At 34.8% G+C, this 24,279-nt stretch overlaps 2 protein-coding genes across 11 annotated transcripts in view; one reads left to right on the top strand and one right to left on the bottom strand.

The window, feature by feature from the left end:
* Hdac4 (histone deacetylase 4) overlaps positions 1-24,279 on the top strand; it is a 101,974-nt gene that overhangs the window by 13,402 nt on the left and 64,293 nt on the right. The gene's annotated exons all lie outside the window — the stretch shown is intronic.
* On the bottom strand, positions 6,191-8,840 carry LOC140663747 (uncharacterized). The gene is made up of 3 exons (XM_072888177.1): positions 8,427-8,840; positions 7,485-7,763; positions 6,191-6,827 (listed from the first exon to the last, which is right to left on the bottom strand). The coding sequence occupies exons 1-3, from the start codon at positions 8,838-8,840 to the stop codon at positions 6,582-6,584; spliced, it is 939 nt and encodes a 312-aa protein (XP_072744278.1). The 3' UTR covers positions 6,191-6,581.

The following is a 24,279-nucleotide window of genomic DNA, read 5'->3' as shown; positions in this document are numbered from 1 at the left end:
GCAGGCACGCGGGTTACCCTCCTTGCTCGTCTCCTCGTCGATTCCATGACGATTTTCCCGATACGTCGCAACATTAAATCATTTCAATTAAGCGTATGAATAATAACGTTCTCAGTTTGCGAAACTTGTCAATAAATGTCTAATTGTAAGATTTGATGAAATCTCTTTCGATAGATTTCCACGCATGATTGTTGAAGTGGATGAATCAACTTGATAATTTTTATTTCTCTTGTTGCTATTAATTTAAATTTTGTTCATATCGAGTAATTTGGATAATTTTGAATCAAAGAGCTTGAAATCTCGAGATGATTAGAGTTATATTTTTTTTATCTTTTTCTCGAAAATATATTCAATATTATCTTCGAGATTTTTGAAATGAATATAATTAATAAAGGATAAACAAGTTATACAATTCACTCTGTACATTTGACTAATCAATTATCCATTGATCGCTATCGATAAGGTGTATCTTTGAAGCATCCGAGGTGACGGAAAAACAGAAATAACTCGAAGCAGATACTACCGGGCCAGGATAATAATATGAATGAAATACTGGCGGCCGGTTAGGTAAGAAGCTGATGATGTTTCTCGAAGCCAGCTCACACGTTTCCTTCTCCGTTTCTTCTGTTTCTGAAGAGGGAGGAGAGTGCGATCGTACGTCTCTTTTCTCGAAATTGAAGGACGCTACCTGAACTCTTCTGGCTTATCTCCACATGAATGAAAAGAGAACGTCCTGGCACTTGGATCCGTGGACCGATTAAGGTAACGCGGACATTTAATCCGTGAATGATCACGACGGGAGAAACTTTGTTTTAAACTAAGATATCGATGTCTCTACACGCAAAGTATTCAAATATATTAACCTTTATTTTTGTTATAAGTATAAGAGAGAAGACTATATAGTTTTGAAATGGATTTATTTTCACACACTTGTCTACAAACGCGCGTATCGATATATCTTAATGGGATATTATTGCTTCAAATATACAGTAATTTCATTCTACTCTTTTCTGCGGAACGAGGAGGGGTAGAAGTTTATCTCGTGATGATGACGATTATTACGACACGCCGGCAAGACCTCCCACAGATTGAGCTGTCGCTGACAGAAATATATTGTTTGTCCGACCGCGAGATATGCGGGAGACGTTTACGACTATTATTAATTGCAAGTGTTGTGCCAAGTTGCCGAAATAAACACTGCTCGACTATCTCTCTCCTTGTGCTTTTGTACACATGGCTTTAAACATGGCGATAACGATTTTATTATATGCAAAATCATGCAGCCCGGACCTTTGTTCTGAAGACGAACGATGTGTCGATGGCATCGCTTGCAAAAATAATCTAATTGATATACTAGTTTCTTTTTTTTTTTTTTTTTTTTTTTTTTATTGCTGTGTAAATCCGGTTTTAAAAATCTCGCCGAAATATACTGCGACAGTTTATATTCACGTCTCATTGAGATTCATAGCACTCGCACATTAAAATTGCTTATCCTTTTAAATATAAACAGATCACATGTATAATGTTTCTATTTATGAAACGTGTTGGAGATGCAAATAGTTGATATTTCAAGAATAAACGTAAACATGAAAGTAAAATGTCAGCATTTATTCGAGGACAAGATTTTAAAAAAAGCTAACTTTTTAAAACAAGAATCGAATTAGTTAATGTATATAGTGCATTTAATAAATTGTAAAAGAATATTGTAATGAAATAAAAAATAAAATTACACACATGGGGCATTTTTGAGAAAGTTGTAAGATAACAATTTCATTCTCTTGCACAAAATGTTGAAAATTTATGCTTTGTGCTCTTTATAACTATATGTTTTACATGATATTAGTGGATCATGCAACAATCTAATCTTTTTAGCAAAGACTTGTCTAGACCGAAGGAGTTTCTCACGCTCTTTCTTTATGCGTGGATGAAAGAACTACGCGTTATCCTTTTACATCGTTTGATGTACATGTCCGAAGAGGAGAGTTCGATCCGAATAAACGGCTGGAAATGAGATTTTAATGGTTTCTACTCTGTTCTGACCGCGACTCGCTCTCTTAGCCTATTAAACTAACTATGTAGACTAACTCTCATCGACCGTAAAATACCGGCTCGCCGATAAATACGAAAGTAAACGTGGTGGTAGGTAAAAGAAAAGAGAAAAATAAAGAAGGTAAGGAGAGAGAAGCTGAGAGAGAAACAGAGAGGACAGCGTGATCCTTTATTTTAACGAGCAGCCTATGTTGACGCACGGAAATGAGAGACGGCCGGATAATCGCCCGTGGTTTCACGAAATTGTAGCGTTCGTATAAGCTCCTAAGTGTCGACAAAGGTGTAATTGAAAGTGCCAAGATTTTCTTCGATCGTGGCTGACAACGCGACGTCCCGGAAGACTCATTTAAGATCGTTAAGTACACGCTCGGGCTAAATTTAACCGACAAGTAAATTCCCGAGAGCAAGACTTGGAATTATACACGATAGCAACTTGCTTAGTCCAAGTATTTTGTCATATCTAACAATAAGAAAAAGACAAAGAGAGAGAGAGAGAGAGCGGACAGATGTAATTTCTGTTGCATTTATTCTAAATTTATGTATTGTCTTTTTTAATATGGGTATAATACGTTTATTGTAGGATAAATTTATGGAACGTGATATCTTGGATTTATCGAAAAATATTGTGATGATTAAAATCTGTGGAATTTTAAACTAACTCTTTGCGCGAAAATTTCCATAATTTTTAAGTAATCAGCAAAATTCACATATTTATTCGCATATTTATTAAAGAGCATTTCTTAAATGTCACAAGTTTAATGATCAAATGTGATCCACATGTCAGTCCTTGAGAATTACGATAAATACTATTTTGTCCCTCGACGAGTTTACACGGCAGTTACGACTCTATTTTGATCGGAAGACTATTTTAATTGGAGGTTTAGCAGAATCGAGCGGTTACTCTCTTAATATCGGACACGCGGCGGGGATACGCAGGTTTCGACGTTTCGCGAGCGTATTTTCATCGCGGCTACAACCATATGGCCATATTACCGAAAGTGCGAGGCTATTTCCGACCGGGATTCACTATTCTGAGAGCTCGACGTAAGCCCTCTCCGGGTTTGAGGTTTGTTGGGGGGGCGTTTGGCAGCGCGTGAGAAATACCGCGAGATTTCGCAAAACAAGCGGTTTCCTTAGATAACGATGTGCGACGCGTCCGCGTGACGTCAACGCGGAGGTTTCATTCAAAAGTAGATCCGCTTTTCATCCGCGTGTATTTCGCGCCCATTTCGATATATTTATGCATCCGATGGAAGCGATGGAAGCGAAAGAAATATATCTTCGTTTTTTGCAAATTTACTTATAGGCAGCTTATGTACATAAATTTGTAAGAAATAAGAGCGCGCTTCTTTGATATTAATATCAAATATTTTAAAATATTTCATTTTTTTTAAATTAAGTCTAAATAAACAAGTTTGATTTTATTTTCTTTAAATGTTTACGCTTATTTTGAAGAATTGAATCTAAAAACTATAATATTACGATGATGTTATACATTATTAAAATATTCGATATGACATACTAGAACTGATTCTGAAAAAAAATTTATCAAAAGGTCTATCTATAGATTAGCTCGCCATTATTAGTAGAGTTAAATTATTATTACAGCACGGATTATTATTAAAAAATATAAATTTTAAAGGTCTTTATATACAATACAAAGAGAAAGAGAAAGAATTAAAGCATTCTTACATAATCTTTGATATCTGTAGAATATATTGTTTTACGAGAGAAAAAATCATTGTGCGTGTTCAAAATTTTATATCTCCTCTTTCAATATGTTGAGATGTTTTCGCCAATACTTGAAAGTATAATCTGAATCGCTGTGGATACACATTTTATTTCTGAACCTTCGCAGTTTTCGCTATTACTTCTTAGAGCAATCTTATTTTGACATTCTTCCTTCGTACATCTTTCTCGTTAACTGTATATTTTATTCATTTAAAAACAGATCTTCCACTTCTCTTGAAATATAAATGGTGCGTAGTAAGTTATATATGTTCCGGACTCGTGTGTGCGCTAAAATTGTTTTCCCGCAAGAATAAACCATGATCCATGTTTCGATCGAAAACACGTCGATATGACAATATACAAATCGCTCAATTTACTAGAATCTTGTAAGAAAAAGAGAGAAGAAATCTTACGTAATTAGCACGCACATGCGTCGTTCTGATTCTCTAAAAAATATATTATGCAATAGTGATTATACGAGATATACATCAAAATCTGGTCGCCATGATATATGTCTCATATTCCTTTCATAATTAGTTTTTGCTAAATCTATATATTATATTCTTCAGCCTTTTGCTATACAAAAGATCGTTTATGTTAATTTTATTCCACGCAGATCGATTGTAAATGTCAGATTATTAATCGAACTCTGTACTCGGACGTTCCGTAATATCTCACCGAAAAAATTATATTCTTAGTATAAGAATGTCTCACGTATTTTTGTAATATCTTTCTTGAAAATAATTTTCAAATCAAAATCCTCTTCGTTTAAGAGAGAAATTCTCTAAAGTGTAGTGTTTCAGCATGTAATCTTATCATGTAAAAATTTTTTCTTACTATTATATTAATATTTGAGATTATTAATCCCAGTGACAACAAAAAACAATTTTACAATAAAGCATTTGCTATTTAATAAAACTTTGACAAGTTAAATGTATACAATATATACAATAGTTTTAATTTAAATTATAAATAAGGTATTTCAAAATATATCACGTAAAAAGAAAATTATTTTTATTAATTAAGAATATTTATTAAGAGGGCTTATAAAGTATTATATTTAGAGTATAATTTTTTCGGTGCAGGCTTTCATCTCAACCGATGTATATATCGCGAAAGGTTATTCTTGCCGAAATTACGTTAGCTTCCATTCGCGTTTCGCTCTTGCTTGCGCGATGATACGTCGACATCACGTCGGTCTCTCCGCCGATATAGTAAATTTCCGGAAGATGATATTTTGAGATATCTGCCGCGTATCGCGCGCCACTTCTCTCCCCATTTTCCCCTCACCGTCACCGTCGCCTCCGGAGAGATGCATTCAAAAACGGTTCCGCCCCGAGTTGGATAATCTCAACATCGCTTGGCACGTCTTGGCGACGTCAATGCGGAGGTTTCATTCATCGTTCCGTATATTTTCGATTCCTCCGGCCTTCCTCCCCTCTCTCATCTTCTCTGTCGCCCTGGTTTTCTCTTTTCCCCGCGGACCTCACTTGTTGCTGCACTGACGCATCATCTCCTATATATAGCCCTTGTCGAAACGCCCGATATTATTTTCGACATTCTATTTTGCTGCCGTCGATCATCGGATCGAGAAGCAACCGAAGAGAAAGAGAGAGAGAAAAGGAGAGGAAAAAAAAAAAAGAGCGAGCACGACGTAGTTTTATATATATATATATACACACGCGATGGCCTAAAAATAGTCGGTGAGAGGCGAGGTGTCGCGGGAAGGCGCGGGGGGGGGGGAGGGGGGGAGGAAGGGTAGGTGTTATTACGGATGAGATAGATGGATTCGCAAACCGACCACTGGTCATTCCGGAGTTAACGACTCGTGTGAGAGACGACGTTAATGTTTGTTGCCCGCGCGCGTGAGCTCCTATTTTTAGACGACCCGATCGGCAACTATACGGGCATCGTCAAGGCCGCCGTGCATTGCGAAATGCGATTATCGACGCTGGCGTATGCTGCGTTGCTACAGCAGTCCACACAGTCTCTGGATCATCCGCGTTCTTTGTATGACGTCGACTTTGCACGTGTATCATTCCGGTTTGCATCGACTTTAAGCGCGGGGACGGTAGGATTCGCCCGAAGCCGTCCGTGTATTTATAAACTGTATTTTTATATACATACGTATATATATGTTTACTGATGCAACTTTGTTCAATCCACGCATATGCTCGGTGCTAAATAAGGATTACTACCATCGCATCAAGTTCAATTTTGCTTCAATGCACAGTAAAATTAAATTTAACGTGTCTCTTTAAATCAAATTAGAAGCTGTCTTAAAAAATAATTTATGCGCTGAAAAATTAACTTGTAATACTTTCTTTTTTTTATGTGAAATTAAAAAGGGTAATAATAAATTAATTTATATGAAATTAAAACTCGTAACCAATTTTTTTTATCGATGATTTATAATTAATGATTTTTATTTGATATAAGCTTGTTAGATATTTTTAAAGAATTTTCAATATTTACAATTAATTGCCATTCCTCGCATTTACTAATTATATGTATGTGCACAAACATAGATTAGATTACTGTAGAGATGATTTTAAATCTGTAATCCGTAGTTTACGTTTTTTTATCACATATATGTATTATGATTTTGTCATCTTTTTATCAGTGAAACGTTTGATCATTTTGACTCTGAGAATTTGAGATTATATCGTTATTAATTAATTTAAAATCTATCCATGCAAATGAAAACATTCGAAATGATTCTACTTACATATTACTTTTTAATATAAAATAATTTTTTTCACTTACATTCAAACTGGTATCTGTGTTACTTAAAATATTTCTTAATATTTTTTTTTGGGTATGTATGCGATCTGTCTGCTTCTCATTATCGACCAAATGTATCTCATATAATAAACCATCGACGCCCACATTATAAAACCGATTCCCACCGTTTTGACGAACATCCGCTTGCGATCGTCAAATTCTTGAGAGGATGTCCAGCTTAAAAATTGAACTAAATCTTTCGCCATTTGTGATGTCGTCGCCGGGGTACCATCGTCATAATCCACTGCTCCTTCACTTAGCATCTAAATATAATTCTATGTTATAATGTAATACAACTATATATCGAAGAACATTGGAACACGCGATTATATACAAAATGCCATTAATTAAAAAAAATTAATTATAAAATAAATATATTATAATAATATGAATGCATAAATAATGTCTCTCTCTCAATAAAACAGAATTTTGCATAATGATTACATTGACATTATGTCAAATTTAAAACAGGGATAATTTAGTAGACATTTATTATGCCTGTAAACATTATGTCAATATATTAGACCATTATCGTTTTTTCTTTATTATTTTTCTTTATTTCTTATCTTTTTTTGTACTTATTTGTAGTTAGATTATTTTACTACGCTATTTTACTATTTTTCTCTTTAATCAAATCTTTCTTTAGCAAAAGAAAAAAATTATATTCCGAGTTATTAAAATCTAAAAATTTTCAAATCTTAAATGTGTTTTATTTCAAATAAAACTTAATAAAATTTCAATTTAAAAGTAGATAAAAAAAAATAATAGATTTGTTATTAGATCGAGAAAATAATAGCGATGATTTTGTCAAATATCTTATCAAATTGATTAAGAATTTTGTAGATGAAAGAAACTATAGGAATTTTCTTCGGAATTTTTTTTACTCTCTCTGTAAAAATGTGTATAAGAATAATATTTACCTGTGCCATTCCCATTACATTTCCGGGAAAATAGGCATTGAAATATTGTTGATCAGTTAAAGATACACCTGCTGGCGGCTCCATCCATCCCGTCAGTAAGGAAAACAAATAATTCGTACCATTTCTTTTGGTGAAAATAATGTAGGTCAGATCTGGTGGATATGCACCGAAATTGGCCGCTCTAGCTGCTTCCTCGTTCGAATAAGGACGTGGCAATAAGTCGGACAATTTTCCAGGTCTTGTATAATAGTTTCCCTCTTCATCTGGTCCATCTTCAATCTGTATAGTTTGATATATTATTTAATAAAATAAGAATTCTTTGAAGAAATTTAATTTAATATTATTTTATGTTAAACACGATAAATTAGAAATATAATATATTGAAACCATTCACTCATTGATTAATTTCATTGAATAATCTCGTACTATATTAAATTGATATAAGATATAGTGACTCAAAATCGAGATCGAATAATTGGAAATTTATTTTAAATTATTTAAAACATATTCTTTTTCAAAAATATATTATTTATATTTTTTCATAATATGCAAGTTACAAAAGAATTAATTTTTTTCCATTTTTATATATACTTTTTATTCTTTACTTATTATTATTTATTTTTATGTATGTACTATTTTTTTGCTTCATTTTTATTAAGAAAATTTTGTAGTTTTTTTTTTTAAGCAAGTAATTAAACCTTCGCAAACATTGCTAACATAATTCCGTACAAAAACCATACCACCGTATATTTCACATTACACGAAATATTAATTAATCTCATTTTTGCGTGGACAAGGAATATTTCTGGCAAGCCAGTTTGTAATTGAATTATGAGTCATATGAAAAGAAGTCCGAAATCAATTACTAGAGTTGTTAGGAGATCGCCTACGTCGAAAATACGCGAATCCGACGCACGAAATAAATTCAGGCCTACCATCTACCTCGCACTCGGCAGCGATGGCCTTGACCTCGTCCTCCGTATGTGACACATTGATCAAATCTATGAATCGTACGTAGCGCAGGCTGTGACACGTGTAACACACGGTTTTGTAGACCTGCCAGCCCCGCCGCACGGCCGAGTGGTCTAGGGATGTGAGAAAGCCTTCGAAGTCCCAGGGATAGCTGGGCAGGTGCGCGACGTATTCCCCAGCCCGGACCGATCGGTCCAGGAAGTATAAAAGTGCTCCGCAGGTGGCACCCACGCCCACCAGTACGCCCAGACTGTTCTTCAGAATCCCCTTCCATCCGCGTGACCATCCAATATCGCACCACGTGTAAACTCGGCTGGATTGCTGTCGACTAGAATCGCGTTTCTCTCGTAATGGAAAATAGTTTCTCGTCAAGAGTGTAGCCATTTTTCTTTTTTTTTTTTTTTTTTTTTTTCAGAACGATAGTCTTTCGAGAGACAATCGATGCAGCGAGTTGAAGATCTACGGCTCTATAGGATGTTCACGTAATATGTAGAAATCTATTTCTCGCTCAATCGATGAATTATATTAAATTAAACACTGTTTGTATTCTGGAATCTTAATTTATTAAATTTTTTTTTCCATTCTAATCTTTCGTAATCGAAAGAATTTAGAAATTATTTTGATTAATGTCGGAAAAAATATTTTCTAAAGCACAAATTACTGATAGGTAAAAAAATATATAAATGCATAAATTTCGTTAGAAATAATTTGCGAAGACTATAAATGACTGTCGGCTTCAAATAATGATTACGTTGTGATAAGGATTTTCCTCATTGTAATAATAAAAAAAGAGTAATAATTTCGCAATCATTCATTCTATTTTCCTTTTCCGATAGTTTTTAGAGTCGATAAAAAAGTCGAGTCGGCGGATAATCGAGACAATATGAATTGATAAGAGAGAAAGAGATTGTCTTGTACATACATCCATCAATTTATGGCATGCCGGACTACACCCACTATACAGCCGAGTACAGAGTGCATATGTCGAGAGAGGATGTTGCAACGGTCTATAATTAGAGATATTCGCGTCCCAGTATCGTAAATACTCAGCTTGGCTAACGTTTCGAGTGGCACCCTGCTTCAAGGGGCTACCTACGAGTAAAAAGGCAATCGGATCCGCTTCGTGCCATTTTCGAAAACTCAGACGTAGGTGGCCATTTAGACAAGATCCACTCGACTTTCCTCGAGTGCATCTAACAGCGACCAGATCTTCGATGTTTATTCAAGTATCTGGTATCCGATTTAATACGAGTCACGTACGATAAATATTTGTTTGATATGCGTTTATTTATAACTTTTTAATTACAATAAATGCCACAATTATATCTTATCGAGATCAGATTCTGTTTGTAAGTGATATATTATTTTTAAAAATACCTGAAAAAAAAAGATAGACGATATAGAGAAAATTAATTTTCCTATATTTCAATGGTAACGTGCAAGTAATGCTACTATATTTACAATAAAACGCTAGTATCTAATCGTGCTCTTCAATATCATGCAACAAAAAATGCATTGAATGTTGATCGTCGCGTCGTTCGCTTTACAACCACAATTAATATAAATTCGATCGTGCGAAGCCATTGGCAGCCTCTGTTACGGTTGACAATACATGCACGGTTTGTTTTAAGACGCATCGGGAACGAAGTTGCAGAAGCAATCGAAGTGGTTCGATCAAGAAGATTAATTCGGACGTTGCATTTGCATCGTGGATCAAAGTCACTGCATACGAGACTTTTGTCGGTCGTGTAAAAATGAATAGGCGTTTCTGATGTTATGTCGGAAACTGACATTTCCTGTCATTTACTGACGTTGCATACCTCCAGGCTCAGGTGTCGCGAATTCTGAGTAAAAGAAAGACTGAAGAAGGAGATAAAAAATGAGGAGGAAAGATTAAAGAAGGAGAGAGAGAGAGAGAGAGAGAAAGAGAGATAGGTGCATATTATCGTTGCCTATCACACTGTCCATGCAATTACATTACACAACGCCGTTACACAACGATGTTTTACAATAAAGGCACAAACTGGGTGTATTTCCGCACCACGTTATAAATAAACCACTCGGTTATGCTTGGCATTATGCATGCGCGCGCGGTTACGTCGCGCGTTACGCCCGCGCGTGTGTTTGTGCACGCGTGCTTGCGCATGCACACGCACCGACGAACGGTGTAATGGCAAGCATGGCCGAAGGCGCATCCTGCTGACTCGAGAATAATCGTCAAAGATCTTTCCCGCGACTCGTATACGCGCACTTACGACGAGGAGAGATTTGGGCCGACACGTTTTACGATTGTCTGCGCCATGCATTAACTCTCTTTAACGTTCCGAGAGACTGTTTTTCGCGCCACTCCTAAAACCCATCTCTAACTACATCTTTTTCTCTTTTTCTGTCTGCCTCATCTTCGCGCCGAAGAATTTTCCCTGCCGATCGCAACGCGTTCACGCGCCTTTCCCATGCTGCCTTTCTGCTTCCTAAAATTTTTCCATTTCTGCGATTTAATCGCAAGATATTAATAATTAATTAATATCCTTTCTTTCTTTGCTTTCTTTGCTGCGACGAATTTTCGCGATGTCGATACTTTGTACAGAGATTTTATTTTCGCGACTCTTGTGGACAATTTCGAGATATTTTTACCAATAGTTAATTTTTTTCAACGTTTCTTTTAAATTTATACCATCAGATGGCGTGACATGTTCATTACAATATATTTTTACATCTTTCTGGTGTGAGATGAAGAAAAATATTTATGTAAATTGTTTTAAAAATAAATCATTTATTTTTATGTCAGATAAAAAATGAAATAATCCTATTTATCGACAAAATATATATATTAATAGTACATACATCTCTAATATATCTTTGTGAGTCTCTCGTATTGATTAAACTTATCTATAAAGATTCGCAATTATAGAATTCCTCATACAAATATAAAAAGATAGTATACACAGGGTACACGATACGTTGTACCGAAATAATGTTAGGCCACTGGAGATTAAGTTTAGGGCTTCCGCTCTCGATTCGATTCTCATCGAGTTCATCACATCGGCACGGTCACTCAGCGACAGCGAATAACCATCGCTGAAGTTAGGCAGCCCGGTGCATAATTAATATGCTCGTTCGTTCCTTTCCAGAAGCGGCTCGGCGAAGATTGCGGTTAATTGAGAATCAATACGAGCCGGATCTTTTTCATCGCCGTTTCGGCGAGGGCTCGTTTATTTTCGCGGTTTAAGCATATCAATGCGAAAGAAAAAGATAGATACGTATGAAAATCACCATGCCGGTCGTCTTGCATAATTTATCCCCGGGGTATAGATAGATAATATAGTACCGTGGTTTCGCGGCGTGACGGTCAATATACTGTTGAATAATTTACGTGTGGTCGCGTTCTCCATTTATTTTCTGGCGGAGCATTTTTGTTCACGGTAAGGAAGGGGATCGTGTGTAAAGAAAAAAAAAAAAAAAAAAAAAAAAAAAGATGCAATAATTATAATCGTCACAGCAGCCGAATCGAACTAGCATCGATTAATTGGCTTAACTCGTCGCGGCCGATAATTTCGGACGCGTTAAAAGTGTTTTTCGCGGGTGTCAGGAGGGAAGGGAAAATCGAAGGAACGAAATTATCGCGACACTTGCAGACCGAGCGCGATTCATTATTAACGCACGCCGAGGCGGCGCGGTTGAGTGATTTTGCGAGATTTAATTCCGTCCAACGTCGCGGGAGTTCAACGATTAGTTTGCCGATCGAGTTTCGCTGCCCCCTCCCCCGCGTCTCGCATCCCACTCCCTATCCCTGTCATCTTTTTGTCTTCCCGTCTTAGAAGAGAGTCCCTACATGTATTTTCAAGCTGGCTTAACCGACGAGCCATAATTTTCGCGGTTGGAATAGAACTGGCTTCGTCGTCTTCGTCGTCGTCGTTCGTGAGCCGGCTACAAATACATTTCGCATAATAATAATAACGATCCGTTACTCGTCTAATAATAGATAGGATAGTATCGATCGACACCGCGACCAAAGACGATATCTTGCCGCATTTCCCCCCCATCTGCCATCTCTCCCATTCTCGCCGCGTAATCTCGGCTATTCGCGTCCGACGCGCGCAACCCGCGATTTTACACAGACGCGATTAATTATTTCCTTACAGACGGCGATTATTGGAATTCTCTTTCCTCGGGAATGCACCCTCTGTCTTGAGTTGAGATTATCTACTCGCGGCAACGTTGCCGCCAACTCTGTATTTTGTAGTATTAGTTGAAAAGTTCACTGTAGAAAGAATCGTTTATCGATGCATGAAAATTAGAATTATTTGCTTTATAAAATTACTTATTATTTTTTTTTTTCTCGAAGTTATTTAATTATTAATTATTTATTATTTAATTGCGATATATAAAGTATAGTATTTATATTTGTCGAATGGACAAAGTATAGACATATTTTGAACGTTTTTTTGTCGATGGCTTGTCAATCTTTTTGAAAGAAAAAACAAGAGGGACAGTAGGGGTCAATAATTTTATGAAATAAATTTGTTAATAATTCGAAATAAATTTTATTACCAGAAAATAATAAGTAGAATATAATAGCAACTGCGCGTGTTTTTTCTTTATAAACTTTTCTTGCTATTTTATATGCTCTTCTCGCTATAATCGTTTTTTTACATTTTTTTTTTTTTTTTGTTTAAGTTCTAATTCTCTTTCTGTCTGTCTTCTGAATTAATTCGGGCGAATAACTTGTAATTCCGGAATAACATCGCGGCGATAAAAACGGATCAATTCGTCCTCGAACGGAGCTCGTATCGTGCGACATCTTTATCGGCCGGCTGGCTTATCGAGCCTGTTCTACTTACATCTTTTTATTCGCGGTTAGATTAATGAACGTGGTACTAAAAATAGCAGGGCGAGCTGTCGGCGGTCGTCCCGCGAGAAATGGTCGCCCGTCGATGGATATATGGTTGGATGGATGGCAAAATCTATCCGCCCTTATCGGCTGCGCTGTAAGCGTTCACGATAACGCTATTTATATCGTTCTATACAGGACGGTGTCGTAGGAAACACATCGTAAAGATCGACCGCGCCACGAAACCACTATTGCACTTTGTACTCGAACTATTAAGCATGCTGATGTTCTCTTCATTCTTGCGCAGTGATCTACAATAGATGATGTATCACAAATAGAAGACTGAATATAATTATACATTTAACATAAATAATCAATTTGAAATCTTATTTGTTTATTTATATTTCTCAATCGCTTTAAATTATTCACATATTGTAATTAATTGATTCAACAAAAGGTTTTTAATCCATAATCATTTCGACTTATTCTTAGAATTTATAAAGATTTTTCTTCCCAATAAAATCAATTCTAAATTGATTAGTTAATTTTATAATTATATGAGAAGAGCGACAGCTACTCATCGCGTCAAAATAATTATTATAGAAATCATAATCAGTATTATAACAGTACTATAAATTAATAGTGATATAGATATTTGCCTTCCCCACACAATTATTTAATAATATTATTTATACGTCGATTGTTATACATATCCGCACGGGATAAAATAGATATTTGATTTTATTATATTTTTGTTCTCGAATAAAGTACGAGTTGTTAATTGCCGTATTCCCTGCGGAACGTTGTCCGATTTCGGTCCCGCGCAATATCACTCTCGTGTCGGACGTGCAATTTATTGGCCCCTAATGGAGCCTTCGCGCGCGCGTTAGCGGCTCGTATATTTAGCGCGGCTATAACGATCGACGGTTATGCGGGGAGATACAAAGTCAGCTGTGTGGCTGCTACGAAAGTGCGTGCTCGTGTGTAAGCGACGTATAAGCATAAGCGCGTGTACAGGTAGCCCGTAACAGGAAACAAATATGCCCTCTCGATGCTCGCTCACGTGTTCGCGTCCATGCACACGTTGCGTGCAGACTTCCTGGAGGGGGGAAGGAGGAGGGGGGCTGCCGACTCCCTTCCGCAAAAGCAACAAAGAAGGAAAGGGAGAGAGAGAGAGAAAAACAGAAATATAGAGCGATATTTCACATCGCTGCGACGCGACATGCTATTTTCTGTTCGATCTCCCGAGAGAGAGAGAGAGAGAGAGAGGAGGAAAGAATGAAATGTCGCAAAAACGAGACAATTCGATCGATGCTGATGTACGTTTAGCGTTGTTCCGAAACGAAGTGTATATATGTCCTGTGATAGGATATAAATAAATCTCTCACATAGGAACGTAAGTCTTAAAATTTTCAAGCAGACACGTAAGCGAAAATTGTACGTGGTCCGTCTGGCAATTCAGGTACAACTATTTAAGTGAAATGGAGAAAATAAACTTATGATGGCACACAATTGACCATCTGAAATATGGTCGCTCTGTATATTGCGTTATGAAAAATAGATGTGACTATACTTTACTCGAAACCGACGAAAGATATTCTTTATCTTTTTCGATTTTATGTCGAGACCAATTGAATATAACATTTTTGCGGCAATCTTTAGCACGGTTCTTTAAATAAAATGACAGGATTATTTTCATCAAAAAATTTTTTAAACGACAAAATTGATTGTTACGCTATATAGCGATAACATTTAACGAAATACAATATATATTTATTTATTAAGTCGATTGAAATTAATTTCATTCCATTTGAAAGGTCAACAATCGAAAGCTAAAATAAACATTTATCGAATTAATCTCGCACTAAATTAATATAAACAATACTTGCCAGAAAATAATGAAAAATTTAAGATTTCTTTTATTATAATTGAATATAAAACTCCTTTCATTTCATATCTAGATAACATTGCAATTAGCTTGTACCTTTGATTTAATCGCGCGTCGTATCAATTCCTCGAGTACCCGTTAAATATGAACTAATGAATTGGGTGTGAGGTGTTTCACTCGCCACCCCACCTCTCCCCGTCCACCGCCCTCTCTTCCTCCCCGACCCGCGTGGCTGTGTGTAGTGTTCCCATAGCAGCATTGACCGCTTCTATTTATATAACACTCTCGTACACCTTCGTCGCGCCCCCGCGCGCGCGCACCGTCTTCGCGCTTCCATCCACCCCGCCATTCGACCCCTTGTCCTGCACGCGCTCGTGTCCCGCGTGGACGTACGGAAATACATATACAGGTAGAAGAGCTACTTGTGTGTGTCATGCGCGCGTACACGTACACCACGGACACGCATACGGACTCGCGAGTCGGGGAAGGCACACGTGGGCGGATTATTCGCGAAGAAACATGGACTTACCTAGATTCGAGCGGCGCGCTTTCCATCGATTTCCATCGATTCGCCCTAGCCATGCGAAAAGAAAAGCCGTTTCAGGATGAAAGGGGGGCGGAGAAGAGAAAGCTATTTTTAGCTACGCTCGCTACCTTACGAGACGAGCGTTCTTCGTCAAACTTTTTGCACAAATAATAACGGACAAACTCGGCGGCTAACGTGTAACGTTCGGGTTCACCAAATAGCGGCTAGATCGTTAATATCGATCTGTGTTACAAATATATATTTTTGAAAGTTAAGAACGTTGCGTTGTTCACATATCACAGACGCATGGAATTTTCAATGAATATAAAAGATATTAATAAGAGATGTAGACTAAGTTAGTCTGTGTGTGTGTATGTGTGTATCAAGTTGAAATTAGCCGTCATTCATATTAACTGCGACACATATCTATTACGCTCGATTATGTCTGTAAATAAAAGCGACTTATCGGACTCGACAAACTCATCCGGTTATTTTAAGTCGCATAACGACGGTAACTTTTTTTTACAACGGATAAACTCTTGATTATCGGGAAAGTCTGGTCGAACGCTATTAATAAAACAAGCGAACGCGTGCAACTGTCTTTGTACTATTTTTTAATAAACGATAAGTTTCCCGCCAAATATAGCAGACCGTCGTAAAGAACGGAATAATTTTATTCGGATATTCTAGGATGTGAGATATACTATTCGACCTTGGTTTGATAGTGCAACCTGTCATTTTTATCCTATATATGTGTTCATGGCTTATATTTACACGGTAAAAAATTTTGTGTTAAATTTAACACATTTCTCGTGTTCCAATTTATCCACTCTAATTTTAATGTTAATTTAACAGAAGGCAAATATGTAAATAAATAACACAAATAATATGTAAAAAATTAACACAAAAATGTGAATTAGTAAGATTTACTTGTTAATTGTGTTGTTCTAACTCATAGAAACGGTGAATATTAACTCAATGCAGAAAAGTTAAAATAACATGACGATATGTTGTGTTGTATGTTAAAAATTTAACACTAAAATTTTTCTACACAAGAAAATTTTAACAAAAATACAAAATGTTTTTTACCGTGTATAAAGACTCAATTTTAACAGCATGGTCTTGCTAAATATATATTTTTTTTGCTAATGTTAATAAAATTCGAGAAATTTTCAGAGTTATATTCTGGAAATTTGAACATAATCGAATCATGCACGTAATAATTTAATGCTGAAAAAAATTAAGTTATTTTATCTTCTAACACGGATCAACAAATTGAAATATGAAACTAGGTTCATCTTACAATTTTGATCTTTTTTTAAGTATTGATGATATTTTTAAATTAATATGTTATATAGAACGAGTGAAGTAATTTTTAATTTTATGTTTGTTTAAATGAATTGCATATTTTTCTTAAATTAACAAATTTGATTTTGATTCCCAAATTAACTTCTCTAATAAACTTTCGCAAATTGCTATATTTTAAATGAGATGATGGAAAAGTAAGGAGAAAGATTGTAAGATGGAATTTTTTATTTATGACTCGAAGACGAATGATAACTTTCCAGGACATCGCTAGTAATTTTAGATCTCGAGTAATTTATGTGTAAACATTACCAAGTTATTAAAAGACTCATCTACATCTTTTTCTTATCTTCTTCAACAATCTCTTTTAAAAAATATTTAAAATGATAGGTGTTTCTGAATATATAAAATTATTCTGCGAGATTTTTTCACGCTCGAGATTACTGAAATTTATCTGTAGATATACCTTTGAAAAAGTCAACCGAGTGGAAATGCAAGCGAGATGGAATTTCGTTAGGCAAGCGTGCTTAGACTTGCGCAGAGATTAGATCGCGAAAGGACGCCCTTCCTATACGACGACGGGTATAGGAAGGTCAAGGTCTCTCGATGATGGATTAACGCGTACACGCGTTGCACGCGATTTAGAAACTGCCGGGACTCCGCGCCGCGCCGCGCCGGTGCACATCGTGCGAACGTATTTTTCCGCCTGCGAAATGGCTCTCTCGAAAGTTAATCATTGGAAATTAATCGAAGAAACTTTTCTTTCTTGTATTTCTCTTGCGTGCAAATTAATTGCAATCCTGATTGTATGGTTCTTTCAAATATTTAGACACATCGAAAAAAATTGTATTTTATAAGCATGCTTAATAATAAATAAGGATATTTTCTTTTTTACGTGATATTTTTCAAAATACTTACCTTATTTATAAATTAAATAAAAACTATATATTTAACTTGTTAAAATTTTAATAAATGTCCATTTGTAAAATTGTTTTTTATTATCATTGGGATTAATAATCCTAAATATTAAATAATATAATGATAAGAAAATATCCATTCAGTATATATTCTTTCATGATAAGAATATTTGAAACTGCTCTATTCTTTAAAGGATTTCTCTCTTAAACTAAGAGGATCTTTTTGCTGTGCTTATTTTGGACAAAGATATTATAAGTGAAATATTTTTAAGATGAAAATATAATTTTTTCGGTGCTCTAATATTACTTGCATCTAGCTTCGATTTTTAAGTTCGTGTTAAGTTAAGAATGATGATTAAATTTAATGTATAAGTGGCAAAAATATATGTTTTTTTAAAACTTTTCTACATAATGCACATCAATCTATGAGCTTTTTTCACGTGACATTTATTCTTGTTTCTCTTTGTTGCATAACAATATGGATCGCACCGATATAGTAACAGCAGTCATACTTTCTGCACAATCATTTAGAAAGAAGTAAGTTTTCTTTGAAAAGTAGGTCGGACACAAGTGCTCGCATAACGGTCGGTATCGTAGAAAAGAACGGGAGCAATCCCGATGGCAAAATCAATGAAGCATATTCCCCGGTGAGACATCTTTGATTTCTTTTATAGACTCGTCCTTATTTTCATGTTTCGCGTGCAAACGCGCGAAAATGAGTTACTGAATATACCAACCGTTAATTTCATCAATTGTTAAACTTTACTAAACAAATTTAATTCCATAAAAATATAACAAAATTTTTAAGATTTAGATTTATTTAAATTTTCGGTGTTGACATAAAAAGGTTCTGTATGTATATATAACATTTAGAATATTACAATTCTGTTCATTTATGATTAATTTCTCTGTCAGGTAGGGAAAATCCAATGAAAAATAAATCAGACTATATTTTTGAGAAATTTTCTATATATACATAATTTAAATATTAATCTTTACAAAAATACTCTTAAACAGTTGTTACAATGTATTAATTATTAAATATTTTATACTAAAACATTTAGAAAATTAAATTATAATATTAAAATTAATGATAAATTAAGAACTATATATTTTATATTTTTACTATGTTATAATATAGGTGAAAAATGTACGCATGCTTATTACGAAAATAAATAACATCTAATTTTGGCCATCGCATAAAACAGTTAAGTTTATATTAATTTCTTGAAAATAACTAACGCATATAATTAAAAGAAAACATAATTATATTATTAATAATTAATAATCTTTTTTTTTTTTTTTTTTTTTTAGAAGTGCGTTGATAGATTAATACTTTCGGCATTAGGTGTGTTCGAAGATAACTAAAAGAAAATCATTGTTCGAAACATCGTAAGTGGCAATAGCATTGCGTATCCGTAATGTCACATAAAAAAAGACATTGCGAGCCGATATACATGTATATGGATGGATGGACGACGCGTTATTCGGGCGAGCCGCTAGCCTTGAATATTCGGAGCATCGGCATGGGTTACACGTTACACGAACGACGTGCTCTCTCGGCGTACTCGGGGTGGGATTAGCGAATTTGCCGCATACCGCGCGCGCATGCACACAATCGACCGTACACATTGGCGTTAATACCGACGCGGCCGTCGAGGTGCACACAAAATAGCGGCCGCGCGTTTATTTTCGTCGACACCATTTATTTTCGCCCTCTCTCGCGCCTCACTGCACGAACTGTTCTCTCTCTTTTTCTCTCTCTTTCTCTCTTCGATGATGATGCTCTCTAACCGAATGCCGCTGTTTGTCGAATTTTCACGCCGACTCGTTTGCAGTCGTCAACAATTAACTTACATCATAACAAATATTTGCCGCAACTTTATCAGAAAAATATAAAAGACGGTGAAATGGAAATAATATTGAAATTTTAAATTTATTTATTTTTCGACACGTGTTAGGAGAATCTTTTGTCATTCTTTTTGTATTTATATTTTTAACTCCACTTTTTTCCATATTATTAAATACGCATTTTTGCAGAGAATATTGTAAGAAAATTAACAAGAATTGTTGTTAAAAAAATGTCGTGGATCGACACAGGTATTATTCCAATTTGTATCAATATATATCGTGTCATTAGTTTAAGCATTTTTTCGTCCGATTTTTAGTATTAATTCGCGCGCTTAACGAGTGCAATAACGCAGTGAGGACACGTTATGTCACACAAAGGCCGCGAAGGATGGACGAGAGAGGAGATGATGGCCAAACTAATGAGCGAGAGAGAAGAGAGAGAGCGAAGGAGGATCCATATAGTTGAAATCTATTCAAGACTCGGCTTTGGTAACCTGCCAATTCTATTTTTTCGAGCGAAGGCGGGTTCGCATTGTGCCCGCGCTAATTTTGTTACAGGCTACCATGCTATGTTTGTGTGGGTGGGTGGTAATGATAATGGTGGTAGTGCTGCTGCTTTTATTACCGCTCGTTGCTGGTTCCGTTTATTTCTTCGTTTTCGAAGAAATATACGCGGGAAAGTCATCGCACAGCATCATCCCTCTCAGTAGTGCGATATCGATAATTTTTTTTATAAATATCAATGCGCGACTACACGTTATAAAAATGAGTTTTAATATTTTTTTTCAATAAATTACTGTCACTCCTGATAAATTAAGAAAATTTTATTTACATTAACGACATGCAAAAGTCTCACGTAAAACGAAATTATTCGTTACTTGTCGCGCGAAAGATATTAAAGAATTTCAAGGCGAATCAAGAATGCAAGATAATACTGACTGAAAATTTGTCATAAATAAAAAGTCACCGCGTGTTCATCGCTATATTTTGTAAATGTTTATAATCATGTAGAGCTCTTTTCATGCAGCAGCCATGCGAGTGATATATATCTGTGAGAATTATTTCCAATGTGCAATTGCTCGTGACATTAAAAGTTATCGCTAGATGTGTGCTCGTAAAAATTTGAATTTACGGCGAAAGCGCAGCCTGAAAAACACGCCGATCGATCGCGCACGTGAAACGTTTCTATTTTCGTCCGTTGCTGCACCGACCAATGTTGTCATCGATTACTCATCCCGCGTTGCTCTTTGCTGCATTTTTCATCGACGCTCGCATAAAATGCTTTCAATACGCGATGAAAAATATAGGCGCGTCGCCATCTCCTTCCTTTTCTATTCCCATCTCCCGTTTGATGCAATTCGTAGCGGAATTGTATCTCTAAATCTTACCCAAGTGGGACATTTCAATAAATTTAATTCTTATCGAGATAGCAGTGAAATACTTTTAAACTGCGAGATACTTTAGCGTCATGGCACCGGACATTTATTACCTTTTATGTAGTGATACATATATACAGGGTATCTCAGAACCTCGGCAAATTCGGTTATAAATTTTATGTCAAAAATATTGGAAATATTTCTCTTTTTATTTCAGAAGAAAATTTAATTTTATTCTACACGTATTATTAGTACAATTTTAGTACAACACGCATGTATATATTATATATGTATATATATATATATATATATATATATATATATATATATATATATATATATATATATATATAATATTTTGTAATACATGTTTTTATTAATAGACTTTGAGAAATACTATTGTACTTTCTAAATATAAGGTTTTACCTCGCAATTTTCATCAGAATATGTATTTGAATTTAGCTAAATTCTAATCTATATTTACATCTCACATTTAATGCTAAATACGGTCGTCCGAGTTTTCTTACATAAAGATCGCATATGTTATTTCGGGCTGAATATCAAGGGGCTACATTTAGCACGAAGTATGAGTTATTAATACGAATCTATTTCTAGTGGATAAGAGCGATTCTTCTTACAACGAAACCGAAATCCAAAATGGTTGTTTCGCACGCGTCCGCATCCGGAGAGGTAAGACTAATGTTAGTCGCGTACGTTTGGCACAAATTATGCTCAATTCCGCGGAATGCGCTTGGCCAAAGCTTTGCAACCGACGCGAGAGTGACAGGTTGCCCGGCGCAAATTTAGTCATCGCATACAATAACTTCCGTTTCGCCATCGAGGGTTTTGTATGATTAACGATGCGGTTGGTGATAAGTTCGTTATGCCAATTGATCTCAACCAGTAATTAAAAAGTTTCGAAATAATTATATTAATTTTTTCATGATACAATTAAAAAAATGAATCCGAGAAAATTAGATCTTTAAAGATTTGAAAATATATTAAATAACTTAGTTAAATTAATAAATAATAGTATAGATTAGTAAATTAGTAAATAATAATTTAATTAATAAATAATAGGTTAATTTTTATTCTAAACAAATTAAAAAAAAAAACGGTTACTGCTGTATTGAAGCATTAAATTTTAATCTACTTTTCATGTTTAATTTGGTTTTATGTTTGCTTAATATACAAATCGGAATATGTAATCGTATTGCGAAAAATTAATTAAAATTATTCCGTTATAACATTTTCACAATACACGTTTCGAACATTTGTTTAGGTATGGTATGATCGTATCGGTTTTTATTGTAATGCAAAGTAGGCTGTAAAAATACAACCTAGACACGTAAAATATAATAAACCATGAACGTTATACGTTTATATTATGACATCGAATACTAATGATGAAAATAGCTTTTTTAATTATAATACATAATTTTGGTTTAATTTGATTAGACTTTTGCTTTCGTTAGCAGAAATGACTGCTTTGATCTCGACATATTATAGCGTGTATTTACTTTGGTGCTCCCGGCCACTGATCAAAGCGATCGTTCCTTCCATGGTGGAAAGATCGGTAATCAAAGTTCGTTCCGTCGATGTTTCTTTTTCAACGCTTGCTTTATTTTTGTATTTACTCTCGTTTCCAATCGTTGTTTCTTTCGTAGTTTGGCAAATCTTTACAAGTTTGGAACTTAATATTTTGTAATCGTATACGAAGACCTCACGTAAACACATACACACAATTCCTATCTAAAAGTTATAAAGTTTTCTATTAACATTTATTATTCTTTGTAACTACTTAAAAAAATATAATTTTTTTCTATAATGCCATATAAAATATTATACATATATATAGTAAATATTCAAGCTATGATATTAAATATTTAAGGAAAAGTTAATATTTCCTACATCTGTATGATATCGTATTGTATGTAATTTGTAAATAATATAAAAATCATTGAAAGAAAGAGAAAGAAAAAGAAATATTAATTTTATTTATCTCTCTAGAAAAGAACAAATTATTTCATAGCGTAGGCGTAATGTACGAATATTTATATATATATATATATATATATATATATAAAGAGCAAGAAATTCATACAAGCAGTTCGTACATTACGCCTACGTTATGAAATAATTTGTTCTTTTCTAGAGAGAGAAATAAAATTAATATTTCTTTTTCTCTCTCTCTCTCTCTCTCTCTCTCTCTCTCTCTCTCTCAATGATTTTTATTTTATTTACAAATTACATACAATACGATATCATACAAATGTAGGAAATAATAACTTTTCCTTAAATATTTAATACCATAGCTTCAATATTTACTATATATATGTATATTTTTTTAATTAACATAATTGATGACTTTCATGTAACAACATAAACCTCTTACAAAAATCAATATCTCTAAAGATGTATATGACGAGAAAATTATGAAATGTATATTATCGTAAGAAACGAAAATCCTAGCTACAGGTAGTTTAAGGATTTCATGAAAATATAATTAAAAAAGTATAAAGTTTATATATATACATAACAGAAATGAAAGATTATAAAATCCTAAATAAAAAAATTACTTGGCTTTAATTGATTTTATTCAGAATCGAGGTTTTACTGTAAAGTGAATTTCTCGAAAATGTCAGTGCTCATTTTCTCAAAATCGATTATTAAATGTTAGGTACAATTTTCCATCTATTATACAACAATATAATATGATTTTAACTTCTAAAATAGGAAGGTATATTTTTAAAGAGATGATTTAATAATATTATATTTTAGAGAGATAATTAGTGAGAGACGCCATTTCAGTAAATAATGATGAATCGAGTGCTTGCAAACATATATTTTTGTCATTTCGGACGCAATCTTCATTTTTTACCAGCGACTTTTGTTGCTGCAAATAGACACATCGAGAAAGAAGATACACACGCGTGTATCCAGAAGATGCGTTTCTCGCGTGTCGCAGCGCATTTTCGCGTATAGCGTTTCTCGCGCGAGGAAAGTGGCAGCGGCGCCGTCGACGCGGTCGTCGAGGGAAACGGGAAGGGGGTAGTAAACATAACCCAGATTCGCGGCCGGTGGCGCCCAACCCAGAAGGGAGATAGAAAGAGAAGAGACGAGAGGGTG

The sequence above is a fragment of the Anoplolepis gracilipes genome, chromosome 3 (genome assembly GCF_047496725.1).
Source record: "Anoplolepis gracilipes chromosome 3, ASM4749672v1, whole genome shotgun sequence".
In the NCBI taxonomy this organism is placed as follows: domain Eukaryota; kingdom Metazoa; phylum Arthropoda; class Insecta; order Hymenoptera; family Formicidae; genus Anoplolepis; species Anoplolepis gracilipes.
This window is presented reverse-complemented; position numbering and strand designations above follow the sequence as displayed.

Bases quoted from the DNA above. Each gene is read 5' to 3' on its own strand.
- LOC140663747 (XM_072888177.1), bottom strand. From the start codon at position 8,840: ATGGCTACACTCTTGACGAGAAACTATTTTCCATTACGAGAGAAACGC. The intron at 7,764-8,426 runs GTAGATGGTAGG...CAAACTATACAG, and splicing joins CCATCGCTGCCGAGTGCGAG to ATTGAAGATGGACCAGATGA. The intron at 6,828-7,484 runs GTAAATATTATT...AATTATATTTAG, and splicing joins ATGTAATGGGAATGGCACAG to ATGCTAAGTGAAGGAGCAGT.